At 45.9% G+C, this 27,125-nt stretch overlaps 1 protein-coding gene across 2 annotated transcripts in view; it reads left to right on the forward strand.

Moving 5' to 3' along the window:
• ACER3 (alkaline ceramidase 3) overlaps nucleotides 1-27,125 on the forward strand; it is a 54,116-nt gene that overhangs the window by 6,306 nt on the left and 20,685 nt on the right. For both annotated transcript variants that reach the window (XM_081002408.1, XM_081002409.1), the window contains exons 2-6: nucleotides 15,077-15,187; nucleotides 18,927-18,979; nucleotides 19,860-19,912; nucleotides 23,687-23,768; nucleotides 25,530-25,565. In XM_081002408.1, the coding sequence (XP_080858534.1) occupies nucleotides 15,077-15,187; nucleotides 18,927-18,979; nucleotides 19,860-19,912; nucleotides 23,687-23,768; nucleotides 25,530-25,565 (335 nt within the window). The remainder of the gene's footprint in view (nucleotides 1-15,076; nucleotides 15,188-18,926; nucleotides 18,980-19,859; nucleotides 19,913-23,686; nucleotides 23,769-25,529; nucleotides 25,566-27,125) is intronic.

A 27,125-nucleotide genomic window follows, 5' to 3' on the forward strand; every position in this document is an offset into this window, starting at 1 on the left:
TTACTTACTGTACAATCCTGTTTGTCTACTTGGAAGTAAGCCCCATTGGGTTCAGTAAGACTTATTCCCGGGTACGTTTGTACAGGATTGCTGCCATGCACTCTGTGCTTCACCACTTTGACCCCAAAGGAGTCCATGGACAAAAACACACTATTTGTTCTGGTCAAACAAGCAGTCAACATTTATAAGAATTATGTACTCTTCTTATAATAGGTTACTAGCTGTAGTCTCATCAAGACCTGTAGCCTAGTTAATGCCGGTAAAGGCTCAAACCCTTTAATTGCTAAAGTGGAAGTCACAGCTACCCCGTAAAAAACAGCCACCTTCGTTACCAGACACAAAGACTGAAATCCAGTGTGTGCAATATATAACTATAAATTATGTAAAAATATTGCCTGCCGTTTCTGATTGGTTGCAGTCTAATAAGTAAATTAGTATAACGTAGCAATGGTGTTAGTTGCCAGCCTTTATATAAGAAATACTTGGACTATTTAATAAGTTGTATTTACACCATCTTTTGAAAACATTTAGGGTCAGGGAATTTAGGCCCAGAGGACCTAAATTGCCATTTTGGACTTCTTAGTGGCTCACCTTAATTCGTTTAGCAGTTAAAGCTGTGTCCATGCACAATTTTCAAGCCCGTTCCTAAAAAGGGACTTAAAATTCAGATTGAATGCCACCCTGTCCAGATTGAATTATTTTATGATTTCCTGTATCCAGATTTTACTTGCAGTTCTAATACAGAATTGAGACATGTAAATGAATACCAGGTGGCGTTGATTGAAGTTTAGAACAGCTGAATATTGGTGCAAATCCCTAGGGAAGCTTTTGTGCAGTTTCGCCATTGTGGAAAGTACAGTAGCTGTACAGGATCTGTGTTGCTAGACTCTTGCAGGTTAGCGGCTTCTCCCACAGTCCTGGAAACCACATCACAAGTTTTGGTCCGAATTGTCAGATCATTATTTCTACCATTCCCCTTTTTACCCAACTATGGCCAACAGCCAAGGGAAAGCGTAGCCTGAACAAGCAGTCGCTCTTCATAAACCGTAAGGATTCTTGCATTCCCTCAGACTAGGTCAGTGGTTCCCAGACTTCTTTTCCCCATGGACCGCTTGAAAATTGGTGAGGGTCCTGGCAGACCACTTGCCTCTTGTGGCAATTGCAATTTGCAGTGCTAGATCGTTTTTGTTGCTTTTTTTGTTTCTTAAATATTGTATTTTATTGTTGAATTCATCAAATTCAAATTGCAATACAGTAGAATGCAATGTAATAAAATTAGTAAAATACAGTTTAAAAAATCCATATGAATGTGCCATCTTCAACTACGAACCCACACCGTGAAGCAATGAAACCACTGGGTTATGTGGGAGAGAGCGAGCAAGGCTGGAGGAGGAGATTTGCAGAACAGATGCTTGGAAAATCCAAGAAACCTTTAGTGAGGCCACATCATCATAGCTTTAGCTAGAACCCACACGACATACTGCAGAGGCGGCATTTGATATGGTTTGCTAGTAAAAAGAGTAGGAATATGGTTGCTGTAACCGCAGCTGTTGCATGCTGGCACGTGCCTGAATTCAGACCCTTTGTGGCTGGGGAAATTTTGACCCCTGCCCTATTCTCTGAAGGCTGCTCCACTCAACAGAGTGTTATTGTCCTGGTGATTCTAAGCCGACATGCCATTCTGCTGGTAAAATGACAGCGTTGGGTCTTTGTGAATCAGCCGCACAAGTCTGTCCTAGAGTAATCTGGGCTGATGTCACTTGGCATTTACAGAGATCTGAGCAGGTACATGGAGAGTAAACGTTGAGCAATTCAAGCATCCCAAGTCCGAAGAGTTAGGTGTGTTAGAGATGCTATCAGGTGCAAGAAGAACAATTACACCAAATAATTCTTACAAGGACTCAAACGTGAAATGGTTTATCTAATATAAATACGCAACTTGTCATTAAAATCAGCCTCCTTGTTAGAGGCCTTGAAATTGGCCAGTGTAACAGCAGTCCCTAAAAAGATACTCAGGGGGGCCAAATTGATGAACATGACACATCTGTTAACATCTGTCTTGGGAAGGCATTATTTAAACTTGAGATATTCAACATATAGAACAGGGTTTCTGAGCCACATCCTTCACTCGCCCGGCTTCACATTTTCCTCAAGTGTTTTGCCTGACTGAAGCGCTTTCTTAAGCAGTTTGTGGAGTGGTTAGACGGTCAGACTAGGACCTGTGAGACCAGGGTTCAAATCCCCCACTCATCCACCAGTAAACTCAGTGGGTGACCCTGGACCAGTCACAGTCTCCCAGCCTAACCCACCTCACAGGTTTGTTGTGAGGATAAAATGGGGAGGAGGAGAGCCACGTACAGTGGTACCTCGGGTTACATACGCTTCAGGTTACATACGCTTCAGGTTACAGACTCTGCTAACCCAGAAATATTACCTCGGGTTAAGAACTTTGCTTCAGGATGAGAACAGAAATCGTGCTCCGGTGGCGTGGCGGCAGCAGGAGGCCCCATTAGCTAAAGTGGTGCTTCAGGTTAAGAACAGTTTCAAGTTAAGAACGGACCTCTGGAACGAATTAAGTACTTAACCCGAGGTACCACTGTATGCTGCTTTGAATTCCTTAGAGGAAAAGTGGGTTTAAATACAACAGTAAATACTGTGATAATGTCTCTTGCTTGCGTGAGTGAAGGGAGGTGTGTGTTGAAATTTTTGACTTTTGTGTGGCTGGAATGTAGCCCACTGTACAAAGCCCATTGCTCTACCCATCCCCCCCCCCTTTGGCTGGCCCCATGCACCGCTGGTATACATGACCCTGCAAAATATTCCCAGCCCCTGGTAGAGAAGAAGAAGCGTTGCTGAGGAAGGATGAGCATGGCTTCTGCAGAGGGAAGCCTTTCCTTTCCAAGCTTTTAGAATTAATTCCGCATGTCAGCAAGTGTGTAGTCAGGGGTCAGCAACCTTTTTCAGCCTTGGGCCAGTCCACCGTCCCTCAGACCATGTGGGGGGCCAGACTATATTTTGGAGGGGGAAAAAAGAACGAATTCCTATGCCCTGCAAATAACCCAGAGATGCATTTTAAATAAAAGGACACATTCTACTCATGTAAAAACACGCTGATTCCCGGACCATCCGTGGGCCAGATTTAGAAGGCGATTGGGCAGCATCCGGCCCCTGGGCCTTAGGTTGCCTACTCCTGAGTGTAGATGGAGCAATTCATTAGACATGGAATTTCAGAGGATTCTGACAGAGTCTGCCACCAAAGCCTTCTAAGTAAGCTTGTAAATCATGGGATAAAAGGACGGGTCTTTTCTTGTAAGTAATGGGTTAACCAACAGGAAGCAGAGGGTATGGATAAACAGGCAGTTTTTACAATGGAAGGAAGTAGAGCGCAAGGTCTCCCAAGGATTACATTGAGACCATTCATTTGGTATCAAGTTGGGAATGAGTGGCAAGGTAGAAAGGTTTGGTTTCAGGATGGGGAAACTCAAGCTGACTGGACCATCTCCAAAAGCATCTCTCCAAACTGGGTGAATGGGCAACATGATAACAAACAGGGTTCAATGTAAGAGAGTTCATAAGTGATGTGCATAGCAGCAAAAAAAGCTAATTACACACACACACACACATATATGGTGTGAACTGGTTGTGATTACCCAGGAAATAATCTTTTGGGCTTCTCATTGATAGCTCACTGCTCCACAAACAGCAACTTCAGCAAAAGGAATTGCCAAGAAAGGGACTGAAAATGAACTGCCGGTATAATTCTGCCTCTGTAAATTAGCTGCATTTGGAATGTTTTACAGTGGTGCCTCGCAAGACGAAAAGAATCCGTTCCGCGAGTCTCTTCGTCTTGCGGGTTTTTTTGTCTTGCGAAGCAAGCCCATTAGCGGTTTAGCGGATTAGCGCGACAGTATTAGTGGCTTAGCGGGCTTAGCGGATCAGCTGATAAGCGGCTTAGCGATCAGCTGTTAAGCGGCTTAACGATCAGCTGATAAACGGCTTAACGATCAGCTGATAAGCGGCTTAGCCGATCAGCTGATAAGCGGTTTAGCGGCTTGGGAAAAAGGGGGGGGGAAGGAAAAAAAACCCCGCAGGAACTCGCAAGACATTTTCGTCTTGCGAAGCAAGCACATAGGAAATTCGTTTTGCGAAGCACCTCCAAAACGGAAAACCCTTTCATCTAGCAGGTTTTCCGTCTTGTGAGGCATTCGTCTTGCGGGGCACCACTGTATGTAGTTATGGTTGCCTTGTCTCACTTATGGTGTATCAGAGCTGGAAAAGATGTAGAAAAGGGATAACCAAAGGATTTTGAACTGTGTCTTCAAGAGGAAAGGCTAAACTTAGCATTTGGGGCTTTTAGTTTAGAGGGGGGAAATGACAGATACGGGGACGTGACAGACTGCATGGTGTAGGTTGAACAAAAGAAGATTCTTCACACAGTGCATAATTAACTTACGGAATTGCTGCTGTAGGATGTTGTGCTGGATGTTAGGTTCGCCAGCTTTAGAAAAGGGGATTCATAGAGAATTGATCCATCATTTGCCATTAGCTATGGCATTTAATTAACCTCTGGCTATTGTTCTGGGAGGGTGGAGAATTTTGCATTCATGCCCTGGTTTGGGGCTTCCCGGAAACAGCTGGCTAGGCAGTGCTGGAAGCAGGATTCTGAACTAGATGTTCCCTTGGCCATTAAGCAGTCCTCTCTCTCTCTCTCTCTGGCCACTGTACCTTTGGTTCCTCTTCATCCTAGAAGGCATTTCTTCCCCCACACTATTATCAGCTGGACTGCAGTTCTTTGTTTTAATTCCTCTTGCTTTCAGCAATCCACCCTACGAAGGGTTAGTCAGGAAGCATTATGTTCTGTGTCCGACTGATATAGTGGGAGAACCTTGAATGGGCAAAAACTCCGTCACCCGTGCTGGAATCTGTCCAAGGTACAACGCGGGAATCATCCGCGGTTAAGATCGTGCCCTTGTGGTTTTCAGCCTGCGGCATTTTCTAAAGCCAAGGTTAGAACTCTGGGTGCTGTCAGAAGGAAGAAGTACTGTTCAGTTAGTTGTTGTTCGGTATCAGGAAAGATGCACAAATATCATTCAGAATAATCCCTAAAAATAGTTCTAGCTTATGGGATCTCCAGCACCATGTAAACATAGTTTACGGTCCAGTGTTAAAAACTCTAGCATTGCAAGAATGTTCCTAATTCTTGAGAAGTAACATCATATGTTTGGATATCAGTACTTCAGATTCCAGAGTACTAACTTCAAGGTCTCAGCTGCCTTTTTGCTTTCCTCCCCCTCCTTTTTTCCTTTCCAGCTTCATTAAATTAATTTTTTGTTGTTGTTTAGTCATTTAGTCGCGTCCGACTCTTCGTGACCCCCTGGACCAGAGCACGCCAGGCACTCCTGTCTTCCACTGCCTCCCGCAGTTTGGTCAAACCCATGTTCGTAGCTTCGAGAACACTGTCCAACCATCTCATCCTCTGTCGTCCCCTTCTCCTTGTGCCCTCCATCTTTCCCAACATCAGGGTCTTTTCCAGGGAGTCTTCTCTTCTCACGAGGTGGCCAAAGTCTTGGAGCCTCAGCTTCAGGATCTGTCCTTCCAGTGAGCACTCGGGGCTGATTTCCTTCAGAATGGATCGGTTTGATCTTCTTGCAGTCCATGGGACTCTCAAGAGTCTCCTCCAGCACCAGAATTCAAAAGCATCAATTCTTTGGCGATCAGCCTTCTTTAAGGTCCAGCTCTCACTTCCATACATCACTACTGGGAAAACCATAACTTTAACTATACGGACCTTTGTCGGCAAGGTGGTTTTAAATTTTGCTAAATCTATTATTTTTGTTTCATACACTCATTCACCTGTTGCTTTATTAATTACTATTTTGCTTTGATTTTTCTTCCATTCCTTGTTTAAAGGCAAGAAAGCCCTTGTATCATATCAAAGGTCCAGCTAGTCAGCTTCGAAGACCTTTGACATGCCATGAGGGCAGACACTCTCTCCTCCTGTTTGCCTCCCAGCAACTGGCATTTGGTGGCATACACCTTCTGAACCTTTGTGTGCTTTTATATTTATTTCAGATCTTTATAACCAGCAGTTCTGAAGGGAGGCTTACACGTTAAAAACAAACAAGTGAAACTAAACAACAGCGAAATGAATAATACAGTAGCATCTGATGCAGAGTAGAGATCATCGTCTGGCAGCAAATCCAGTAAATTAAATACAGTGGTACCTCGGGTTACAGACGCTTCAGGTTACAGACGCTTCAGGTTACAGACTCCGCTAACCCAGAAATAGTACCTCGGGTTAATAACTTTGCTTCAGAATGAGAATAGAAATCGTGCTGCGGCGGTGCAGCAGCAGCGGAAGGCCCCATTAGCTAAAGTGGTCCTTCAGGTTAAGAACAGTTTCGGGTTAAGAACGGACCTCCGGAACGAATTAAGTACTTAACCCGAGGTACCACTGTACATATTATGTGCACATGTGTGGAATCTAGTCATTCCATAGCATTTCCTGCTAAAATATTGACTTATTTGGTGTCCAATGCCATTTCCATTCATATTTTAGTAGTTTAAACACTTAGGTGAGGCATGCCGTTACAGTGGTACCTCGGGTTACATACGCTTCAGGTTACAGACTCCGCTAACCCAGAAATAGTGCTTCAGGTTAAGAACAGTTTCAGGTTAAGTACGGACCTCTGGAATGAATTAAGTACTTAACCTGAGGTACTGCTGTAGTTTCAACCAATCCGCCTTTGAATATTCTGTCTGCAGCTAAAAGCATGGTTGCCATATCCTGATTCTGAAGGCGATATGACACAGCTATGGCCAACCTTTTTGCAGTTGCACAGGCAACGTAGGAGTGTCTGCCGCTCACGCTTGCAAGCGTCCGTGCCTTGGGATCCTTTTGCCTCTTGTCTTCTGAGACAGGGAGCCTTTAGCGGAGTGGTATCCTGAAGGTCCCGGGTTCAATAGCTGGCGTCTCCAGAAGGATCTTGGATTTGGGAAACAACTGCGTTCTTCTGCATTCTCAGTAACGCGCATGCAGGGGAAAGAGAACGACGGCAAGAATATGAGGGAGATTGCCGGCTCCTCTCCACCCCACCCAAACCACAAGAAGGGAAATCAGCTGTTGGCTTATTCTGGGGGCATTATTGCAATGTTGTCTTTTTTTAATTAAGATGAAGCAGCACTTTCTGTTTCTCCTGCTGCTGCTGCTTGTGTCGGTTGCGATCAGGCCACCTCAGCTCTGCCAGCCATCCTCAGATATACAGTGGTACCTCAGGTTAAGAACTTAATTTGTTCTGGAGGTCCGTTCTTAACCTGAAACTGTTCTTAACCTGAAGCACCACTTTAGCTAATGGGGCCTCCCGCTGCCATTGCGCCGCTGCAGCACAATTTCTGTTCTCATCCTGAAGCAAAGTTCTTAACCTGAGGTACTATTTCTGAGTTAGCGGAGTCTGTAACCTGAAGCGTCTGTAACCCGAGGCACCACTGTATGCTAATTGCCAAACGGTACCTTAAACCCAGTACCGCCATGATATGTCTAGGCACCACCCCCCTCCCCCCAGTGAGGGGATGAGTTGCTGTTAATTTCATCTTTATACCACTTTATATTTTATATTTTAAAATCTCAAAGCGGTTTACAGCACATTAAAACAGCAAAGCAGGCGATTCAGAGTAGCACAAATTCAAGTGTCTAGGAAAATACTTCAGATCCTTCTCCACACGACCATTTGCTTTCCCCATATTTATTTACCGACTTACTTTATAGAGCTGCCTCATGGCAGAAGGACTCTGGGAAGCTCGTGTGGTGTAGTGGTTAGAGTGTCGGACTAGGACCTGGGAGGTCTGGGTTCAAGTCCCCACTCGGTCATGAAGCTCACCTTGGAGTCAGTCGCAGCCTCTTAACCTCCATCACAGGGTCATTGTAGGAATTTACTGGGGCCGGGGGTGAACCATGTACTCCTTGGAGAAAAAGGTGAGATATGAATGCAGTAAATAAGCTCAACTTCTGACCTGCTAAAGAAAGCTGGAGGGGTCAGCCAGATGGAGATGTCAGTCGCCAAAGTGGTACAGTCATACCTCATGTTACGTCCGCTTCATGTTACGTTCTTTCAGGTTATGTTCCGCGGCGACCCGTAAGTACTAGAAAGGGTTACTTCTGGGTTTCGCTGAATGCGCAGAAGCACAAAATGATGTCATGCGCAGAAGCGGCGAATCGCAACCTGCCCGCGCACAGATGTGCCGCTGCGGGTTGTGCTCTTTTCATGTTGCGAACGGGCCTCTGGAACGGATCGCGTTCGCAACCAGAGGTACCAGTGTATTGTTAATATTCCAGAATGAGCTCCTCCTCCTCTCAGTGTCGCCACTACCAGTTACCATACAGGAATACGTGCACCCCCATTCCTCATTCACAGAATGTAGCGCCGATTTCCTAAGGCAGTGAGCATTTTTTCTCAGTGCCATTTAAACAATCCAGGAACCACCGCCACCATTCATAAATTCATGTGGGTGTGCCAGGTTTTAAAATGGTTCTCTGCACTACAGTGGTACCTCGGGTTACATACACTTCAGGTTACATACGCTCAGGTTACAGACTCCTCTAACTCAGAAATAGTGCTTCAGGTTAAGAACTTTGCTTCAGGATAAGAACAGAAATCGTGCTCCAGCAGCGCAGCAGCAGCAGGAGGCCCCATTAGCTAAAGTGGTGCCTCAGGTTAAGAACAGTTTCAGGTTAAGAACAGACCTCCGGAACGAATTAAGTACTTAACCCTAGGTACCACTGTATTTCACTAAGGTCAGAGAGTGGAAATCTTAAAATTAGAATAAGGAAAGGGGAGGAGGAAAAGGAGAAGGTGAGACGGTGCCAGCTATGGATATGGAAGGGCGAAAGCATGTTCAAAAGAGGTGCTAACCCAAGGAATAGTGGCACACGTGGGTGGCTTGGAGTAAAGAACTGCTTGCCTTCTCTCTCTATCCACCTTAGAAATCCTGGGTGGCGAATTGGCAGCACCTGCAGTGTGAGATTCCTGCCCCCAGCTGTTTGGATGGGAAAAGTCCAGAGACCTGGAAGCAGCAACTGCCACTTAGTGAGCAAAATGAAATTGCATAAAGCTGTATAAAAGCTGGCACGCTTTCGAACATAGCAAAAGCTTCCTTCTGAACTTCTCTGGTTGCTCCGCCAAAATCTTTGGATGACTCTTTGCCTGGCTGCTGATTCCCTGACGCATAGATGTTGTGTTGCTGCAACATATCATGTGACGTGTGACGGTGCTTATCCCCTCTTGCGTAACAGCATCCACTGCGGGCAGGCAGTTTTAGAATGTGTTTTTATTATGTACCATGCAGGACAAGTGAGCAGCTTAGGAAGAAAGCTGGTTATTCAAATGGCTATGGAAATCCTGATTATTATTTTTCTTGTAATAGAATGTTTGCATGACGGGTGCTTTATTTAGAACTTGGTGCATCTTGTGCAAATATGTGACAAATGATACAGCGCCACAACCAGTTGTTCTTCCCATGCACCATTTAAAAATCATGGTTAAGGAAGCTTAACGGTGGTTTGGTGTGATGCCTGGATCGCTGAACCATAGTGGTGGCTGAGCAGTTCACCTCCAGAAGTTACCATCCCGGAGTCCTTTGTAGGGATTCCAGGTGCCTAGAAATCTTTCCTGAGTTGTAGCCGTTGGCAGGCACCATGAAGGAAGGTCTCCAGCAAGACCTCCTTGCTGCTGTCATCACCTCTTGTCAAACCAGGCTGTGGAGACTCAGAGCCACCGCAGAAAAGGCCTGTTCTTGTTTTGCCACCCTCTGTATTCTCATGGAGGGGGTAAACGAGGATTATCATAGAATCCAAGAGAGATGATTAGCATAGAGTCCAAGAGTGGCGGTCCTTGGTGCATTGCTGTTCTGAGCTGTTAAGGCTTTATAGGGGGAAACCAGTACAGTGGTACCTCTGGTTACAGACGCTTCAGGTTACAGACTCTGCTAACCCAGAAATAGTGCTTCAGGTTAAGAACTTTGCTTCAGGATGAGAATAGAAATGGGCGCGCGGCAGCGGGAGGCCCCATTAGCTAAAGTGGTGCTTCAGGTTAAGAACAGACCTCCAGAACGAATTAAGTTCTTAACCCGAGGTATCACTGTACTTTGAATTGGGCCCGGAAACTAATGGACAGTCAGGTCTGGTTCGGTGTAATGCAGTCATACCTCGGTTGTCGTACGTAATCAGTTCCGGAAGCCCATTCAGCTTCCAAAACGTTCGACAACCAAATCACAGCTTCCGATTGGTTGCAGGAGCTTCCTGCACTCAGCGGAAGCCGTGTCGGACATTTGGCTTCCGAAAAATGTTTGAAAACCGGAACATTTGCTTCTGGGTTTTTCAGTGTTTGGGAGGTGAAGTGTTCTGAAACAGAGACTTTCGGCAGCTGAGGTTTGACTGTATGCTCAAACTGTCTTGCTCCAGTGAGCGACCTGGTGGCTGATTCTGAATTCCTTCTAGACCCCCATGCAACCGATTCCCCGAACCCTCTGGTGCAGCTTTTGTGCATATCCATGGCACTTTAGCAAGGAGACGACCCCTTTGCATGACTAGACTGCAGCTTGTGAAGTGTTGGATCTCAACCAGTATTTTTATCCATATTTAGAAATATAAAAATATCAGCATTGTATTTTAAATATCAGTTATCATTACAGTGGTATCTCGGGTTAAGTACTTAATTCGTTCCGGAGGTCCGTTCTTAACCTGAAGACCACTTTAGCTAATGGGGCCGTCTGCTGCTGCCGCGCTGCCAGAGCACGATTTCTGTTCTCATCCTGAAGCAAAGTTCTTAACCCGAGGTACTATTTCTGGGTTAGCGGAGTCTGTAACCTGAAGCGTATGTAACCCGAGGTACCACTGTAGTAGCTGAAGCAGAGGTATGCTGCCTTAAAGCGAAGCTAGACCAGCAAAGGTAAAAGTTCATTTGTTTGTGGCCAGGATTTCTTCAGTCTCTGGTTTAGTTGCTGAAACTCTCCTTGCCTAATCCGTCGGCTTCCATTAAGCTGTGCGGAATTGGTTTGCGATACTTCTCTGCCCTTAATAGCACACGCCTGATAACATTGTTTTCAAGAATGAGCTTTCTTCCAGGAACAATGTGGCCATGCCTTGACTCTTTTTCCCTGGGGGTTATGGGGGAATGGCATTTTTATGACGAGAAGCCACCTGTGGGCTATTGTCAGGTTGTGTTCTTGGGTCCGAAAGGTTCCTGTTGAGCGTTCAGAGTTTTTATGGCAGTGTGAGCCATGGCAGTCTTCAACAAATAATGGATGCAGCTAGGCTGGGAATGGAAAACTGGTACCCTCAAAAGCGTTAACATTTCACCATGTACAGTGTGTGTCTGCGTAACAGCATCTTACAGGTGCAGGAAATTGGGAGGGGGGGTAGAGTTAATGTATCTCATGAAAGCAGTCAAAGGCAACTTCAGATGATTCAATGGTCAGTTTCCACGTAGGAAATGTGTCATTTGCAGATTTCTATGTGTAATAATAATAATAATAATAATAATAAATAATTTATTATTTGTACCCCGCCCATCTGGCTGGGTTTCCCCAGCCACTCTGGGCGGCTTCCAACAAAGATATATGTGTGGCAGGGACGCGGGTGGCACTGTGGGTAAAACCTCAGCGCCTAGGACTTGCCGATCGTCAGGTGGGCGGTTCGAATCCCCGCAGCGGGGTGCGCTCCCGTCGTTCGGTCCCAGCGCCTGCCAACCTAGCAGTTCGAAAGCACCCCTGGGTGCAAGTAGATAAATAGGGACCGCTTACTAGCGGGAAGGTAAACGGCGTTTCCGTGTGCTGCGCTGGCTCGCCAGATGCCGCTTAGTCACGCTGGCCACGTGACCCGGAAGTGTCTCCGGACAGCGCTGGCCCCTGGCCTCTTAAGTGAGATGGGCACACAACCCCAGAGTTGGACATGAGTGGGCCGTACGGGCAGGGGTACCTTTACCTTTACCTATGTGTGTGGCAGGGTCCTTTTCACCAAAAGTCATAGAATTGTAGAGTTGAAAGGGACCCCAACGTACAGGTATTTCCCATTCAGGCAGAAAACATTCTCAAGCCATGCTTTAAACCAGGCATGGGTTTCATGTTGGCAGCTGGATCGTGCTCCCCACAAGATCTGCTTTAAACCATTGGCCTTCGACTCGTGTTGGGGGTTTGCACCAACCGTAGCACTGGAATTTGGACTCAGGGAGAAAACGGGAGAAGGGTGTTCCATTATGTAAAGGTGGTTCCCAGGTGTGGAAAGCTCTGTGTCACTTGAAATGATGCAGACCATGTAGGGATAGTTCTCTGCTTAGGAAGAAAAAAAAAGGTAAAGCCTTAGAATGCCTCTGAAAGTGTCTAGTTCAGTTCTGTTGGACATTTAGGTAACCCTTTGAAACCATTCTCCATCTCCTTTTGAGCAGGAAAGTCTGACTGGTGCCCAGGAGCACTTTGCAGATTCCCTTGCGCGGAGGGTGGAACTTCTCCGTAAATCCTGCTCTTGGGTAGAGTCCAGTTAAATGGCCTCCCTGCCTCACAAGAAAGCAGTGCATCTTTCAGAACATTTTAAAATATGTTATATAGCAGTGTAACTCAAGTAACTCACCTGTAAAAAAAAGGAAGTACAAATTTGTGCTTTTGACTTTCTTACTTCCAAGGAAATAAGCAACTATTTGACTTTTAGAAGACAACTGAAAGCAGCGCTGTATAGTAAAGTTTTTAATGTTTTATGTTTTGTCATAGTTTTAATATTCTGTTGGAAGCTGCCCAGAGTGACTGGGGAAGCCCAGTCAAATGGGTGGCATATAAATATTAATAATTATTATTAATAATAATAATTAATTACAAGGGCCCAACTTAACTTCAGTCACCATAGGGCATATACCTGCAGAAAACTTAGGTGTATTTTCTATTGGGATAAGTGTATTGGTTTCCCCCAAAGGAGCCAGGAAATTGTAGTTTGTGATGGCGATGAGATTTTTATTTGAGATACCCTCCCTGAATAACACCTCCGAGCTTTAATCGGAGAGAGTGAGCTTATTTCTACAAAACAATTCGAAAACTCTGGTGTGGCTGTGCCTTCAGTGCTCAGGTGCTCCTGAGGAATAATTGTATATGGGTTGAAATGCAGGTGTTCTCCCCTCCCACCCTTTGTCGTGGGCAAGTTACCCTGCTGCCCCTTATTTACCCATGCCTGCTTGCAAGGTGAACTATAGCTTCCTTTTGAACTTCTTTTCTTTAGGGCGGTTAGTTGTGTGGTGTAAAAGTACCCAAGACGATGGAGCAAGGCATTTTCCTTTGATACATGCCTGTGTTGATGGCATTTAGTAGCACATGGAGAAAGAGAGTTTTTTTCACCCAGCCAGCCACCCTCACACTTTAGGGCTTACTTGAAGAATGTCTTCTAAGCTACTAAAATACCTTTACCTTGATTCTACTACCTCCAAACAGTTTCATAGTGCCTTTCTCCCCTCTACCTTGAAAGAATGGGCGAGGAAATGTTTACTGCCCAGATTATACATGAAAAATGTTTATTACTACTGAGAGTGGGCAAGCAAACACTTAGTAAGCCACCTGAAAGTATGCTTTGGAATTGGACATTTTTTCCAGCACTTTAGCCTTGGTGATAATTCTCCTCGGGTCTCCATCTATCAGGGATTCTTTAGCTGCGATTCCTGCATTTCAAGGGGCTGGACTAGAGGACCCTTGAGGTCCCTTTCAACTCTACAGTTCTATGATACTGTGGTTAAGAACACTTTAAAAGATGTGAGTTGCTGGTTGGATGTGGCTTAATAATAATAATAATAATAATTTATTTGTACCCCGCCCATCTGGCTGGGTTTCCCCAGCCACTCTGGACGGCTTCCACAGAGACCAAAAATGGCACACATTAAAAACTTCCCTGAACAGGGCTGCCTTAAGATGTCTTCTGAATGTCAGGTAGTTGTTTATCGCTTTGACATCTGATGGGAGGGCGTTCCACAGGGCGGGTGCCACTACCAAGAAGGCCCTCTGCCTGGTTCCCTGTAGCTTTGCTTCTTGCAATGAGGGAACCGCCAGAAGGCCCTCGCTGCTGGACCTCAGCGTCCGGGCACAACGATGGGGGTGGAGACGCTCCTTCAGGTCTACTGGGCCGAGGCTGTTTAGGGCTTTAAAGGTCAACGCCAACACTTTGAATTGTGCTCGGAAACGTACTGGGAGCCAATGTAGGTCTTTCAAGACCGGTGTTATGTGGTCTCGGCGGCGACCCCCAGTCACCAGTCTAGCATAATAATGATAAATTTTATTTATACCCCACCCTCCCTGGCCAGAGCTGGGCTCAGGGCGGCTAACACCAGTAAAATTACAATAAAAACATAATGGGGGGGGGACCAATTTAAAATACAGGTTAAAATGCAATTTAAAATGCAGCCTCATTTTAAAAGTGGATCAAAACCGTAAGGGGAGGGAAATATAAGGGTCAGACTGAGTCCAAACCAAAGGCCAGGCGGAACAGCTCTGTCTTTCAGGCCCTGCGGAAAGAGATTGCAAAATCTCTTTAGAGATCCTCCTTAATTTCGAGCATAGCAAGGTGGCGATGCTGGACCTCTGTTACCTGACCCTGACATCAGGTAACCTGTCTGCTGCCACTGAACATGGTTTTTAGAAATCATTCCTTGAAGCCGCTGAGAGATCTTTATCAATAAAACTGTGTTATCTTTTTTCAAATGCCACAGGCATGATTGTGAGGAGCAGCAATCCCTTCGCTTATTTTAAAGGGGAAATGTTACACTACTAAGACGAGTTATTCTTGCATATCATCTCCTGTCCTAGACCGTAGAAACTCAAAAAAGCTCTTAATAGCCATTTTGAATGTTTCATCAATACCAGCTTGTATGAAAAATAAACCTTTTTCTTCTTAAAAAGAGCAGAGAAGCTTGGGATAACCTCAGTTGTTTTATTCTCTGTATTGTTGGAAGTCTTTTTCTCTTCTTTTTTGCTGAATAGATTTTAAATCGTCTAAAGTTTGCTCCTTAGTCACTGCTAATCCCTTTTCGCTTTGCTTTTTGTTTTTCTCATGCAGGGAACACCGTTAGTAATTTGATTTTCATTCTACCTCCAATCTATGGTGCAATTCAGAGTTACAGAGATGGCCTCGAAACACGATATATAATAGCTTATTTGTGTGTCGCAGGTAAGTGGGGCAGCTTGTACTTTATATCCTGATGGTGTGGGGAGTCAGGTGACTTTTCGAGTGACAAGCGGTGACAAGTTTTATCCTTGCTTTCCCCAGATTATGTCCCTATGGCAAAGGGAAACCAAGATGCTTTCCTTGGAGCCTGTTTGCTGTTTTTAAAATGGCCTGGTGTGACCATGTCCCTAACTTTCCTCAAGCAAGAATCCCTGTAACTATGAGGCATTGTTAAGTACTCTTCTGCTGGGAACAGCTTAAAAAGAGTCTTTGGCATTGCACCACTTGTTAAGAAATGCAAGTGGATAGAAAACCACACCTTGAATAGTTGTTGCTCCCGAAGGAGAGTCCCTGAGAGCGTTCGCACAATTAAGTCCTAGTGAGGAGATGCCTAAGTGTTGTACATTCACTCCTCTCTTTGCTTGAGTAGAGAAACAAACTAGAAAACTGCAATTAACCGTAGCTTCCCATTCTAGAGGAACCGGAACTATGGTTAGTGGCATTCAAACAAGCCAGGACTTGAAGTTTGTTTCAAGGAACAGAGCTTTTTTAAAAAAATCCATAAGAGATGGCTATAAGTATTCTCCAGGTCAGGTCTAATTATTCTTTCGCACGAATGTGACTTTATTTTTTAGAGCGCAAGAGGTGGGGGAGTAAATTGTTGAATTGCAAAGGTAGCTAGTATGTGCCAACGTTTGCCCCCCAAAAAAGAGGATTAAAATGAGCCTACCCTGCTGTTTGGAGAAGTATGCTTAAAGTACAGCCATCACACAAAGGGGTCAACAGTTTTTGGCTGGACTTTATAACCAAGTGAAAAATTAGAGTTGCCAACCTTTCCTGCACTGGAGCAGGAGAGGTTATGAGGGCTGCCTTGACCCTAAATCTGCTCCAGAGGGTTCACTCGCAGATTTAGAAGATGCACGGCGGGGTGTGGACTGCGTAGGAGAAAAGATGGAAGGTCTGTTACACCAGTGGAACGGCAGCCTTGGGTACACCCTAGGGCAGGCATAGGCAAACCCTGCCCTCCAGCTGTTTGGGGACTACAACTCCCATCATCCTTAGCTAACAGGACCAGTGGTCAGGGATGATGGGAATTGTAGCCCCAAAACATCTGGAGGGCCGAGTTTGCCTATGCCTGCCCTAGGGCCTTCCTTCCAACTTTGGAGCTTGAGATGGGGAGGGGACTGCCATGCAATTTCCTGGGTGATCCCTAACCACCTTTGTAGCTTCAGAGCTGGGAGGAAGGATGGTCACGCAACAGAGGGCAGCAGCGCTTCATTTGCTGTTATTTACCTATAATATTTTTTGGTACAGTAGTGCCTCGCAAGACGAAATTAATTCATTCCGCGAGTTTTGTCGTCTTGCGATTTTTTTCGTCTTGCGAAGCACGGTGTCGGAAAAGTTTTGGAAAAGCTTCAAAAATCACCAAAGTCTTTAAAAACCTCAAAAAAGGCTACCACACCGCGTGCTATGAGTTGCTCCTTGAAGTCAAGTCGCAACTGTATTAACGGTGTTAAGAAAAAGGAAACAAACTTGCAAGACGTTTCCGTCTTGCGAAGCAAGCCCATAGGGAAAATCGTCTTGCGAAGCAGCTCAAAAAACAAAAAACCCTTTCGTCTAGCGAGTTTTCCGTCTTCCGAGTCATTCGTCTTGCGAGGTACCACTGTACCGCCTTTCCTAAAACCTCACATGCAACAAATAAAGTAGTAAGCAGCAGCATACTAGCCAGGGCAAATTGAGAATTCCATTTAAAACCAACTGGTATTACCATATTTTTCGCTGTATAAGACGCACGAGACCATAAGATGCACCTAGTTTTTGGAAGAGGAAAACAAGAAGAAAAAAATTCTGAATCCCAGAAGCCAGGACAGCCAGCAGGATCGCTGCGCTGCGATCTCGCTGGCTGTCCTGGCTTCTTGCTTGGCCATGCGCAGCCTCTCCCGGGCAAGGGGAGCCTTCATCCCCTGCCCGGGAGAGGCTGCGCGTGGCTAAGGCAGCCCTTCTCCCTCCTCGAGGAAAAGCCCCCAAGAGCCGCACACACACTCCACGCAGCTGTTTAAAGGGAGTGCTAAGCAGAGCCTCCTGCCTGCATTCGCTCCATAAGACGCACACACATTTCCCCTCACTTTTTAGGAGGGGAAAAGTGCGTCTTACAGAGCAAAAAATACGGTAACTGCCAGCAAAGACCTGGGGAAATTAACACTTTTTTCCCCCAAGTGTTGGGAGCACACCTGTGTTGGCCCTAGACTTAATTTTTTGGGGGGAGTTGCACAGAGTAGGTGCCGCAGCAAAAAATGCCCTTGCCCTGGTCACCTTGAACTAGGTCTCTGCAGCTTGCTTAATAAGCTGGAGATCCTCTTTAGTTGATCTTGCTGACTGGGTCGGTCCATATGGGAGAAGGCGCTCCCCTGGCTCACCAAGTCCCAACTTGCTTAAGTTAGTATTGAAAACTTTAGGCTTGGTCCGACCGCTTTGACAAGCATAATTGTTGGAGTCTCTTTTTGTTCATTCCCCACCCCTTTGGTGCCTTTACACCTCATTCTTCCTCCAAAGTGCTTGGGGTATCTCGTGGCTAGAAATAGGTTTTCTTGCCAGGCAGCTTGCAAGACCAGGCAGGCATTGCCTCAATAGCAGAGCTGCGCCGTGTATCCTCCTCCTGTTACCCTCCCTGCATATGCTGCTCTCAACAAGAACTTAACATCCTGGACTACACAGAGAGCCAGTGTGCTCCCCGCCTGGTGGACTTCTTCAGCCCATTTATCGGTTGGCCATTTACAGTGGTGCCTCGCAAGACGAAATTAATCCGTTCCGCGAGTCTCTTCGTCTTGCGGTTTTTTCGTCTTGCGAAGCACGGCTATTAGCGGCTTAGCAGCTATTAGCGGCTTAGCGGCTATTAACGGCTTAGTGGCTTTAAGAAAAAGGAAACAAACTCGCAAGAACTCGCAAGACGTTTCATCTTGCGAAGCAAGCCCATAGGGAAATTCGTCTTGCGGAACGACTCAAAAAACGGAAAACTCTTTCGTCTAGCGAGTTTTTCGTCTTGCGAGGCATTCGTCTTGCGGGGCACCACTGTAGTTATTTAGTTTCTGAAAACTCCTTGGGCGAATAATTTCATAGGACCTGCTGGGAGAGCAAAGAAACCAAGGGAAAAGCCAAAATTTCCGCAAGTGTTTAATAATGAAGTCTCAATTAACTTGTCGGGTGAAACAGCCCCGCCTCCTGAACAGCAATTTTAGGTTTGCTGCCTTTTCTCACTCATGAATACAAAGTTGGTTTGGGTACAAGGAAGACCTTGGTTTGTCTAGCCCAGTGTTTCCCAAACTTGGGTTTCCAGCTGTTTTTGGACCACAGTTCCCATCATCCCTGACCACTGGTCCTGCTAGCTAAGGGTGATGGGATTTGTAGTCCAAAAACAGCTGGAGACCAAAGTTTGGGAAACCTTGGTCTGTCCCAATATTTTCTATTTTGATTGGCTCCAGTCTTGCTGCCCAGTTTCCTCCTCTCACTTTAGGAGCTTGCAGGTCCACATTAGGCTGCAGGAAGAAGGGAGTGTTTGGAGTTGTGTGTATCCCATTCATAAATTCATTTGACTTCCGTGGAAAGGCCCTGGAATGAACTCTGGTAGATTTCTTAGCATAGGTTCCAACTGTGATCAATTCTTGCTGAAGGTCAATGTTACAGTATCCAAGTATTTTGCCAAAGCATGCCTTCCTTCCCTAACACTTTCTTCCTTGGATTTCAGCCGTAGGTTTGGGCTCGTGGTGCTTTCACATGACCCTAAAGTATGAAATGCAGGTTAGTACTGCTTTAAAATGTCCACACGCCTTTTATGGATGTGTGTTTTTTCTTCCTAGAACTCTTTATGGGGTGGTTGGAGCAGTTGTAAGTTTTTACTACAGACAAATCTAAATAAGCAAATACCCTGTCTGCAAAATAATAACAGTACCAAATGGTTAAAATGTACTTTCTGCAAAGTACATTCAGAAATCTTAAAATAAGACAGAAGCCTTTTTAAAAACTGAACATCACTGACCTAGAATAAATAAATATGAAGAGCCCGTCTGTGAACATGTTACTTGGGGAAGAGGAGTGGTCTGTAGAAATTGAGACTAGCTTGGCTGCGAATATGTTTCAGGTCCTGTGTAGCATAGTGACTAAGAGAAATATCTCTAGGTGCTCTTAGGCAAGCCAGTAAGCATTGCCCAAATGCCGTTGATAACAGAATGCCCAGCTGCTATACTGGGGAGTCTATATCACTGCACAGCTTAGTATCTCCTCTGATAATGGCTCTTGTATTTTTTATTATTATTATGTGATGGTCAGAGTTTATCCAGCCAGCCAGCTTGGCTGTAGCATGTACATTAATTTATCTCTTTGAATATAGCAGTTTCTTCCTGTTGGCGCTTGCTGTCCTCTTAACTGCTGGTTAATTGACCGCTGTTGTCTGCCATCGTGGAGCATGGCCTCTTACTAGACCTGGTGGTTCCTTTACAATCCCATGCAGGGAGAGAATCCCGTTCCAGACTGTCTCTGACCTCCTTGATCACTTCACAAAACGTTGTGTGTCGCTCTTGATTCAGCGCTGCCATTAAAAAATGCAACCCTAGATCACCTCCTCCTCCCCTGAATCTTCTGTGGATTAAATTGTAAATGCTTTTCTGCATTTTTTTTGTAGCTGTTGGATGAGCTGCCCATGATCTACAGTTGTTGCATGTTTGTCTACTGCCTGTAAGTATTTGTCTCGCTAAAACCTAATGCCAATTGCCTCTACTTTGTAGGTGTATTCTTTATCTTGCTAACATGGGGGGGGGGGAGGTGTTAAAATGACCACTGGGCCACAGAGCACTGAACCTGCAGTGCTCACGCCAGACTGCAAGCCATTTCCTCTTACCACCCATTTTTATACTTGCTGGGAAATTTTAGGATCCCCCCCCCGCAACATTTGCAGGAAAACTGATGGACATGGAGCAGGGGGCATGCAGCCCTTTTCCTATTCACTGATTCACTGTGTGTGTCCCTCCTCCTTTTAAAACGTTTCTGGAAGCACACCTGGCAAAGGTGAAAGGGGGAGAATATTTGGGGATGCACAAGTTCCAAGCATCCCTCCTTTGCTGCTGATTCTTCCCATGGAGGATAGCGTCTACTAGTCCTAACGGTTACATAAAACCTCTTGGTTATGTGGTTGTCTGTCTCTTGAGTCCCTACTGCCAGGGAACCATTGACACGGGAGGGATGTTTCTTTTCATCAGCTGGTTGTGGGCTTCCAAGAGGCAGTGGTTCCAAGAGGCCATTGTGCTAAACAGCTCGCTTGGCTAGATGGGCCTTTGATCTGATTTTACTGCACTCTTGCTGTCCGCATTGCGGAGGTAAATGCAGGCTTGAAAATGCACAGCAGTTGGATATAATCTCAGCTAAGATAATAATAATGATAATAATAATAATAATAATAATAATAATAATAATAATAAATTTTATTTATATCCCGCCCTCCCCAGCCGAAGCCGGGCTCAGGGCAGCTAACAACAATAAAACAGTACAAAAGTACAGCACAAACAACACTCTAAAATCATTCATTATAAAATGAATTAATTCAAGCCACTGGCAACCATTGGGCCAGAGCTCCGCGAAGATTGCTGAGGAAGGGAGTCAGGCTGTGCCCTGGCCAAAGGCCTGGTGGAACAGCTCTGTCTTGCAGGCCCTGCGGAAAGATGTCAAGTCCCGCAGGGCCCTGGTCTCTTGTGACAGAGTGTTCCACCAGATCGGAGCCACGGCCGAAAAGGCCCTGGCTCTAGTTGAGGCCAGCCTAACTTCTCTGTGGCCTGGGACCTTCAAGATGTTTTTATTTGAAGACCGTAAGTTTCTCTGTGGGGCATACCAGGAGAGGCGGTCCCGTAGGTACGAGGGTCCTAGGCCGTGTAGGGCTTTAAAGGTTAAAACCAGCACCTTAAACCTGATCCTGTACTCCACTGGGAGCCAGTGCAGCTGGTATAGCACCGGGTGAATGTGATGTCGCAGCGAGGACCCCGTAAGGAGTCTCGCCGCAGCATTCTGCACCTGCTGGAGTTTCTGGGTCAGTCTCAAGGGCAGCCCCACATAGAGTGAGTTACAGTAAAACGCGAGGTGACCGTCGCATGGATCACAGTGGCTAGGTCAGGGCGAGAGAGGTAAGGAGCCAACTGCTTAGCTTGGCGGAGATGGAAAAATGCCGCCTTTGTTGTAGCTGCAATCTGCGCCTCCATGGAAAGGGAGGTGTCGAAGATTACACCCAAACTCTTAACGGACGGTGCTGGCACTAATTGTGCCCCCGCAAGAGATGGGAGTTGCCCCCCCAATCCCATATCATCCCGTCCCAGCCACAGGACCTCTGAGGATATTTCAGTCTTGTTTTCAGCAGGACCTAGGAAGTTGTATGAAGGAAAAGAAAGCAGCCATTTTCCAGGAGTTTGGCAAGAGGCCCAATTATGGATGAAATGCAGCCTGATTATAGTCTGAACTGCGTGTGGGTGTTGTGCAGTTTTACAGACTGCGCCATTGGTTCAGAGTTCAGTTTCCCCCCAAAATCTCTGCTTCCCCTTTTCGTAAAGCAACAAATTTCTAACCTTTGTGTTCACAGCGGTGCACTTGAAAGTGACTAGGCACCGGCTGATGAAATCCTGGAAGCCATAATGGTTGAACAGCTGTTTAGAGCGTGGTGCTGAGAATGCCAAGATCGCAGGTTCCATTAGGTATCTGAAGATGGCTATCAAATCTCCCAGTCATTTCTTTATCAGGGAAAACATCCCTCCACCATTCCTCATAAGGCTTGGTTTACAGACCCTTGATCATCTTGGTCACTCTCCCTGGGACTCTCAGGTGCTGAATCTTGCAACGCATTATACAGTGGTGCCTCGCAAGACGAAAAGAATCCGTTCCGCGAGTCTCTTCGTCTTGCGGTTTTTTCGTCTTGCGAAGCAAGCCGTTTAGCGGATTAGCGCTATTAGCGGCTTAGCGGATCAGCTGATAAGCGGCTTAGCGGATCAGCTGATAAGTGGCTTAGTGGCTTAACGGATCAGCTGTTAAGCGGCTTAGCGGATCAGCTGATAAGCGGCTTAGCGATCAGCTGTTAAGCGGCTTAGCGGATCAGCTGATAAGCGGCTTAGCGATCAGCTGTTTAGCGGCTTAGCGGATCAGCTGCTAAGCGGCTTAGCGGCTTGGGAAAAGGGGGAAAAAGGAAAAAAACCCCGCAGGAACTCGCAAGACATTTTTGTCTTTTGAAGCAAGCCCATAGGAAATTCGTTTTGCGAAGCACCTCCAAAACGGAAAACCCTTTCGTCTAGCGGGTTTTCCGTCTTGCGAGGCATTCGTCTTGCGGGGCACCACTGTAGTTTGTGCTTTCATGATAGCCCTGTAGACCTGCAGAGTCTGAGCGTCACTTAGAACAGAATAACAAAATCCCCATCTTGGAGCAAAACCTGCTGCCTGCAGAACCTACGCAAAGCTTCTGCTTGGCTGCACACCCTGCACAAAGAGCAATTCTAACCTGGCCGGGCTACGTAATTTTCACGGCAGTAGGCAGCTGAACACTCCTGCCCAGCTTAATACCCATGTCTTTCTTCACTTCATTTTGTACTCGCTGTTCTTTCCCCCCGCCTCCTCTCACAGGTAAGTTCAGAACACCTGAACCTGCCTCAGTGTCTTCCTCCAAACGATAATGTTTTTCCTTCACCCCATGATGAATTACGTTTATGGTGATGTATTGTTTTTTTAGAGAGGAAAATGGCACCGTGAAATAGTTAACTTGGGATGAGGGCAGGCAGTCCACTTCCAGACTGCCACTGTTTGGCAAGCAGGTTTTAGTTGTGCACTGGCAGGTGAAGGTTGCACTGTGAAAGTGGACTTGGCGCTCTTTTGCAACAAACCTGCTTACAGAACGAACAAACAGAACTTTTGTGATGACCAGATTTGGCAGGGAAATGCCCTAGAAAGTGTGGAATAAAGGCACTGACGTCTAACTTCAGTGCAAAGAAATTGTAATGAATGCTTAAGAAACAGGCTGTCTGGAAGAGCCACAAATGCTTTTTTTACAGTTGCCCAACAAGGCATTGTTCCTATGGTTGTCCATGCATTTATTTTGCCCCATTGTTCCCTGAAACAGGTCTGGGAGGTTTTTGAAAACGCAGAAACCCATCCCTGCTTCCCAGAACAGATTATGCACTGAGTGCATATTGCACAATCTTTCAAATCATCTTCAGCGTGGAAAAACATTTTCTTTAAAGGACTATATTTTTCCTCCTGCCTTGTGTTAGTATTTAAAAATTAGTGGTGAGGGAGGGAGGGACATACTCCAAAGTTGGGGTGTTGGCCAGTTCTTGCATGTTCCACCAAGCAAGTGTGGTGAGCTTCTCCCCCTTTCCAGTCACCAGCAAAAGAATCTCAACCTGTTCACCAGCCTTAAAAGACCTTGTAATAAATGCCTTTGTCACTGCTGCCTCTCATCACTGTTCATCTTTGTGTCTGTTTCAGGTATGAATGTTTCAAGTACAAGAAAACAATCAATTATCCCCTCCTGTTTATACTAATAGGCTACAGCATTGGCGTCAGCATAGTAAGCAGCACAGTTTTGTGGTTTCTTTTTTAGAAGACTTTTCCTCCTCCTCTGCCCCTGCCCTTTGCAAATAGCATCTGTGAATATACTACAATAACCCTCTCCTGCGCCCAGTTGCAGATGACTCTGCAGCCATGAGTGGCACAGGGCACTCCTCCTGGCACTGGGAAAAATAGCAGTGGGGGGAAAGGCAGGACAAGGTGCTGCCAATCTGATTTTTGAGTGATTTGCTGCACCCTTTTGTAGTTCAGCGTCAGAGCGCTTGCATTCATAATAATAATTTTATTATTTGTAACCTGCCCATCTGACTGGGTTGCCCCAGCCACTCTGGGCAGCTTTCAACACCTATAAAAACATAACGAAACATTAGAAAGCCTCCCTAAAAAGGGCTGCCTTCAGATGTTTCTAAAGGTTATATAGTTACTCATCTCATTGACATCTGGTGGAAGGGCGTCCCACAGGATGGGTGCCACTACCCAGAAGGCCCTCTGCCTGGTTCCCTGTACCTTCAATTCTCGCAGTGAAGGAACCGCCAGAAGGCCCTCGGAGCTGGACCTCAGCGTCCGGACTGAACAATGGTAGTGGAGACGCTCCTTCAGGTATACAGGGCAATGGTGAATACAGTGGTGCCTTGGTTCTCAAACTTAATCCATTCCGGAAGTCTGTTCCAAAACCAAAGCGTTCCAAAGCCAAGGCACACTTTCCCATAGAAAGTAATGCAAAATGGATAAATCCGTTCCAGACTTTTAAAAACCCCTGAAACAGCAATTTAACATGAATTTTACTATCTAACGAGACTATTGATCCATAAAATGAAAGCAATAATCAATGTACTGTACTATAAAATAAATAAGACCATATTGTAGATGATAAAAATTAATGTTTTTATTAATCTGCACTGATGATCATCATTGTTTGGATGGGGGGCTTTTATCCATTTCCACAGTCACACAATCAATGAATCAGTAGCTGAACTGGGTTCCACATAGTCAAACAAAAATAAATTAACCCAAAAAGCCTCAAAAACAAAAACGCAAAATAAATACCAAAAACAAAAGCGCCAAATACCGTGGTCTCAAACTTAATCTATTCCGGAAGTCCGTTTGACTTCCCAAATGTTCGAAAACCAAGGCGCAGCTTCTGATTGGTGCAGGTGTCCTGGAAACAATAACCAACAGCCGCATGGGCCATTCAGCTTCCGAAAATCATTCGAAAACCAGAACACTTACTTCCCGTTTTCGGGGTTTGGGAACCAAGGCGTTTGAGAACCAAGGTACCACTGTATACATGGCAAACAGAGAATTCCCACAGAGCAGCTATAGATGCATTCAGAGCTGTAGAACCTACAGAGCTACTTTATTCTGAGTCAGGCTGCTAGCCTATCTGGCCAGTGCTGAAGGGCAGCAGCTCAAACAGAAGCCTTTCCTTGTCCCTGAGAGCATTCTAGCTGGAGGTGCCAGGGACCATATACACAGCATTTGCTGTGCCCTGCAACCCTCCCTGCGCCCTTTGCATGCCGCAAGCTGCCTCAGGTATCCCTGCAGTCATTTGTAGCCTGGGACCTCCTTGCCCTTCCCCAGTAGTCACTTAGAATGAGCGCATTGGACTAAAATGCCAGCCGAAGCCACAGTCTTGACCTAGGAGTGCCACCACACCCACACCTGGGCATCCTCCTGTTCTCATGCCACAGGTTGGTCACCTGCGGTACACTCTAGCAACAGCTGTTTTATGCATATATTTCTTTGTATTTCCTTTCTGCAGGTATACCTAAATTGGAAACAGCCGGTGTTTCATCAGGTAAACAGTTGCTCATTTGTCGGTTTAAACAGAGGGGATGCAATTGGTCATCGTTTCTCGGGCACGACTGGTGGGAAATCAGTGTTTCTTGGCACCGAATCATTTGCCGCACAACCCGTTCTCTCAGATGTCATGCTTAAAGTGATGCTCAGTCACTGCATTGCAAACCAATATCTGTTGGGCGCAAGATCAGAACTAGAGATGTAATATTCAAGCGTGGAGCATCCTTTTCTTTTCCTTGCGCTTGAAACTGTAGTCATGCGTCTTACCGCATCCTGAGTAGAACTTAAGAGGGCTGCCGTGACTTCCCAGATCCATCACAGCCCAGGGACCACTAGTTGATCATCCCTTTGCAAAGAAATCAAGTTCTGTAGTGTGCAACTGCCAACTTAGTCGTATCTGTGGGTGGCTAACATTTGGTGATTGCCATACAGAAAGCAGACCTGTTATGTGGCTAAATCTGTGGGAGAAAGTCACCCCCATCAAGAAAATATCCCACTCTGTTGCTTCTCTTCCTTTTACATCCTCCAAACCGCTTGGAGCCTCTCCCTTGCACCCCCCGCCAGCTTCCACTGATGTGTAGTACCACCACAGGCATGTGTTCATGCCAACTTTGTTGCACCTGGTGTTGCAACCTGGTTTGGGTAGTTTTGCAGAGGGGAAGGAGGAAGATACATTGTTGTTGTTTAGTCGTGTCCGACTTTTCGTGACCCCATGGACCAGAGCACGCCAGGCACTCCTGTCTTCCACGGCCTCCCGCAGTTTCGTCAAACTCATGTTCGTAGCTTCGAGAACACTGTCCAACCACCTCGTCCTCTGTCGTCCCCTTCTCCTTGTGCCCTCCATCTTTCCCAACATCAGGGTCTTTTCCAGGGAGTCTTCTCTTCTCATGAGGTGGCCAAAGTCTTGGAGCCTCAGCTTCAGGATCTGTCCTTCCAGTGAGCACTCAGGGCTGATTTCCTTCAGAATGGATCGGTTTGATCTTCTTGCAGTCCATGGGACTCTCAAGAGTCTCCTCCAGCACCATAATTCAAAAGCATCCATTCTTCGGCATCAGCCTTCTTTATGGTCCAAGAAAGATACATAGCTCCCAACATTTTAAGGCCTGTAGACAGATGTCTATGAAGAATGGTTTTGGTACCAGACTGAAGGTGCAATCCTGACTAGGGAGAGGGCTGCACTTAATACAGTTCAGTTTACTTCTGGGTAAACATGCATAGAGAAAAATATTTAGATTTCCTAGGCTGCTGCATCAAATTTCTAAATGCCCGGGCAGCCAGTTAGGTGGGACACTTTACTATCTCTGCTGCAAGAGACAAAGAACTCAGCCATCTATTCTCCTCTTCCCCAGCAAATGTCTAACATTTCTGAATGGATATGGGTTGGGTTTTTTTTTTGGGGGGGGGATTAAGAGCTACTTTTTGGAGTTAACATACTTGTGTTGGGTAAAATCACACCTGTGTAGACAAGCTGCTGATAATTCAGATGTGCCGAATTAGAGACTGCAGGTCGGGCTGAGAAATTTGCTTAATTGTGAGCAACATTCAACCCTGCCCTCTG

This window comes from Podarcis pityusensis, assembly GCF_964106645.2.
Source record: "Podarcis pityusensis genome assembly, chromosome: 4".
Taxonomy (NCBI): Eukaryota; Metazoa; Chordata; class Lepidosauria; order Squamata; family Lacertidae; genus Podarcis; species Podarcis pityusensis.